General features: G+C 38.4%; 1 protein-coding gene across 1 annotated transcript; it reads right to left on the reverse strand.

The window, feature by feature from the left end:
• Positions 1-625: 625 nt before the first annotated feature.
• Positions 626-4,552, reverse strand: EAH_00050850 (26S proteasome AAA-ATPase subunit RPT1, putative; the record flags this gene model as incomplete). Its single annotated transcript, XM_013391268.1, has 6 exons — positions 626-798; positions 1,434-1,597; positions 2,631-2,869; positions 3,318-3,399; positions 3,767-4,152; positions 4,439-4,552. The coding sequence occupies 6 exons, from the start codon at positions 4,550-4,552 to the stop codon at positions 626-628; spliced, it is 1,158 nt and encodes a 385-aa protein (XP_013246722.1).
• Between the last annotated feature and the right edge of the window lie 219 nt (positions 4,553-4,771).

Below are 4,771 nucleotides of genomic sequence, written 5' to 3' on the forward strand. Positions count from 1 at the left end.
ATATATATATATATATATATATAAGTATATTATGTATATATTATATGTATTATATCTATATAATATATAGATAATATATATATTGTACATATACATTATATTATATATATATGTATATACATTATATTATATATATGTATATAATTCGTGAGGCAAATGCTTTAACATGAAAAAATAAAATTTTACATACAAAAAAAGAATTTAAAATATATCGCAGAGATTAAAATACATGCAGCAAACAGATGACACAGCATCAACAACAGCAGCAGCAGCAGCAGCATTAGCAGCAACAGCAGCATAAACACAAGATCCAGCAGCAGCAACACCACCACCATTAGCATTCGCATTCACATTCGTAGCAGCAACAGCAACAATCGCAGCAGCAGCAGCAGCAACCGCAGCAGCAGCAACCGCAGCAGCAGCAGCAATCTCAGCAGCAGCAGCAATCCCAGCAGCTCCAGCAATCCCAGCAGCAGCAGCATCAGCAGCAGCATCCGCAGCAATCTCAGCAGCAGCATCAGCAGCAGCAACCTCAGCAGCAGCAGCAGCAGCGAAGTCAGCAGCAGCATCAGCAACCTCAGCAGCAGCAGCAGCAGCAGCAACCTCAGCAGCAGCAGCAGCAGCATCAGCAGCAGCAGCAGCACAAACTGACTTCTAGATCGGGCAATCCGAATTCGATTTTTCTGTCTAATCTCCCGGGGCGAAGAAGCGCAGGGTCTAAGGTATCAGGGCGGTTTGTCGCCATGAGAACTTTAACATTTCCTCTTGCTTCGAAGCCGTCTAATTGGTTGACTATTTCTGATAAAAGAGGTATTCAGCATGCACACAGCAACGCAAACTATTGTATAAGTCTGTCTGTCTATTAGTCAACACTCGATAGTCGATATTATAGCTTATACACCCTATTACATACGATTGCCGCATGTTTATGTATAACCAAATAAAACCCTCAAACAGAAACACTGCTTGAAACAAATAAATAAATATAAATAAAAATTAATAAATAAAAACGAGAAGAAGCATCATTGATTAGTATATATTTGAATACGATTATAAGAGATTGAGAAAGATAAAAAAACAAAAAAAAGAGAGAAGTGCTCTTAATAATAATAATAAATAATATTAATAAATAATAATAATAAAAGTAATACAAATAATAATAAATAATAATTCTAGTACTGAAAATAAGAATAATAAATAATAACAATACGACTACTAATAATGATATAAATAATAATAATAATATAATGAATATAATAATAAGAATCAATACTAATACTAAGACTACCTAATAATCTTAATAGAAATAATACAAATACAAACAAATAACAATACAAATAAAAACAAACACTACAGATAGTAATACGAATAGTAGTAAGATGCTGATAGCAGAAAGAATGCACAGAAAGAAGACGAAGAAAATAGCAGATTACCGAGCATTGTGCGTTGAACTTCATGGTCGCCGTGCCCTCCATCTGCGTCTCCTCCTCGGCTTCCTCCTATCGCATCGATCTCATCAATAAATAAAATGCATGCTCTTCGAGAACGCGCCATCTCAAATAACTCTCTAACCATTCGAGCACCTTCTCCTACGTACCTGAAGATATAATAATAATAATAATAGTAATATTATTATTATTATTATTGTATTGTATTGTATTGTATTCTGTTTTATTATGTTGCACTTCATTATATTAGACAAACGACAGAAAAATTTATTGTTGTTAGGTAGATGAAAGCAATTAATATTATCATTTATTACAAATAAAACTTTAAAAATAAATATGCTCATTTTAAAGGATGAGAAGAGAATAGTAATTGATTAAAAAGAAATAAAACAAAGGGGATATTGACTAAAAATAAATAAAGCAAAGATAAATTGATTAAAAAGAAACAAAACAAAGCAAATTAATAATTAATTAAACAGAATGAGCAAAGAGAATAATTAATTAAAAAGAATCAGCAAAAAAAGTAATTAATTAAAATTAAACAAAAAACAAAATATAGGAAAAAGGATATAAAACATTAAAAAGAATTAACCCTCTTTATTCAAATAAATAAGAGAGAGAGAGATTAAATAAACAAACAAAATAAAACTAAAACTAAAATAAAATAAATAAAATGAGAGACCTTCTTTGTGATGGTGAACAAGAAAAGACAAGAAGAAAAGCATTAAGCAAATAAAAGAATATAGACACTCTATAATAAAATATATAAATATATTATTTTATATTAATAAGTTTTGTTTATTAAAAAGTAAAAGTGAGAAAACAATCGCATGCAGCAGCAGCTCGAAATACTCAAGAATTACCCTTCAAAGCCATCACACCAAATAAATAATAAGTAATGAATAATAAATAATAAATAATAAATAATAAATAATAAATAAATAACGATGAAAATAATAGCAATAATCAATAATAGTAGTAGTAGTAGTAATAATAATAATAATAATAGACACAGAGACACTAAGTTGAATGCATCAGCAGCAGCAGCACCAACAACATCAGCAGCAGCATCAGCAGCAACATCAGCAGCAGCAACATCAGCAGCAGCAACATCAGCAGCAACAGCAGCAACATCAGCAGCAGCAACAGCATAAGCAGCATCATAAGCAGCGGCAGATTTACTTTTGTACGAGCTCGGAGCCGATAACGCAAATGAAGCATGCATCAGTTCTATTAGCAACAGCCCTAGCAGTGAGGGTTTTGCCTGTGCCTGGGGGCCCATATAATAAAACACCTTTGGGGGGATCGATCCCGAGCGAGAGAAAGCGTTCAGGATGCAAAAGAGGCATCTCTAACACTTCACGTAATTGTTCAAGCTGCTCCTTCGCTCCCCCTACATCGTTGTATGTTACATCCGGCTTCTGATGTCATAACAAAATAAACACATTATATTCTATAATATTAATATTAATATTATATTATATTAATATAATATAATAAAAATAAATATTAAACATAATGCATCAAACAAATTATGTCTAAATAAGAGTATAGGGTAGATTTAATAAAAACATGTGGCAGCACAAACAGATTAAATATATATGAAAAACAGTAAGGCATTATTAATATAATATACCCCTATAAAACCCTAAACCCTAAACCCTAAACCCTTATTATCCTATAAACCCTAAAGCTACTTCAAACACAGAGCAAGCTGCATGCGCTCTGAAGCCTTCACAAAGAAAGGGTTTAGGGTTTAGCGCAGAGGGAATAATATAATAATAAACTGGCTTAGGGTTTAGCATAGAGGGCTTAGTAAGAAAAGGGTTTAGGGTTTAGGGTTTAGGGTTTAGGGTTTGGGGGCCTCACCTCTTCCACCGTCATCATCATAACTGTGGGGTCGATCTTAGGGGGCAGCGGAATTTGAATTTTGTATTTGTTGCGGTCCACCCTACAAACCCCAAACCCTAAACCCTAAACCCTAAACCCTAAACCCTAAACCCTAAACCCTTAACGCTAAACCGTAAACCCTAAAAATTCTAAGCCCTAGACCATCCCTCTTCTAAACCCTACACCCTGAAAACCCTAAACCCTAAAACCTCGTCAGCTGCACCTCCCCTTCTTGGGAGCACCTCAACCCTAACCCTAAGCCTGGAGCCGCAAAAACCCTACCTCTAAACCCTAAACCCTAAACCCTAAACCCTAGGAAAGTCCTAGAGCCTAGAGCCTAGAGCCTAGAGCCTAAACCCCTCGTAGCCCCAACTTCCATACCCTAAATCCTAAACCCTAAACCCTTAACCCTAAACCCTAATCCGTACCCAACTCGCATGCCTTCTTCGATATCCATAGCGGCAACTTTCTCTCCTAATCCGACAACAAATTTAGCTATTTGTTTAACATTGATGATATATTTGGTTTCTTCATCAATATCCCCTGTCATGCTGCCTCTGGGGCCCCCTTGGGGGCCCCCCTGGGGGCCCCCCGCACCTCCTGAAGCCCCCGTTGGAGGTATTATCTTTGTACAGCGAGCTACCTGCAGCGGCTGCTCTTGCATTAATCTTTTATCTGCAGCAAGATCCCACTGAGAAGGAAGAGATAAGCCTGTGTCGCTCTCACGTACACCGCATAAAGTAGATATTCGCTGCAGCTGCTGCTTTATATCCGCCTCCAACTTCTTTGTACTGCCTGCGTAAGGGCTCAAACCCTGCATGCACAAACACCAGCAGCAGCAGCAGCGGCAGCAGCAGCAACAGCAGCAGCAGAAACAGGGAAGATAAGAAACACATTATATGTGCAGCGGCGGAATATGTGACACATCCAAAGCATGCTCGCATGCTGTTGCTGCTGCTGCTGCTAGTGATGCTGATGGTGCTGCTGCTGCTACTACTGCTGCCGCTGTAGAGAAACATGGGTGAGTCTGACGATGCCCGCATCGTCTGACTCGCACTGCGCTGTAGAGTTTAGGGTCTAGGGTTTAGGGTTTAGGTTACGTAGGACTTGAGAATGTCGATGTCTGCAGCATCAAGGGGAGGAGGGGCTGGGGCAGGGGTATCTGCTTTGTCTCCTCCGCCACCTTTGCTGCCTTTGCTGCTGTCGTTAGCCATCGTCTATAACCCCTTCTAATCCCTAACCTGCAGCAGCAGCAGCAGCAGCAGCAACAACAGCAGCAGCAGAATGGTGCACACCAACACGAGCCCTGGCCCAGGTGAAACTGCTGCAGTTGCTGCTGATACTGCAACGGGACCCTCATCTGCAAAGACACAAGGCAGCCATGCTTGCTGCAGCTGCAGCAGCTGCAGCAGCAGGTGCTGCTGCTGCCTTGG

This window comes from Eimeria acervulina, genomic scaffold, assembly GCF_000499425.1.
Source record: "Eimeria acervulina Houghton genomic scaffold, Eah_scaff860, whole genome shotgun sequence".
Taxonomy (NCBI): Eukaryota; Apicomplexa; class Conoidasida; order Eucoccidiorida; family Eimeriidae; genus Eimeria; species Eimeria acervulina.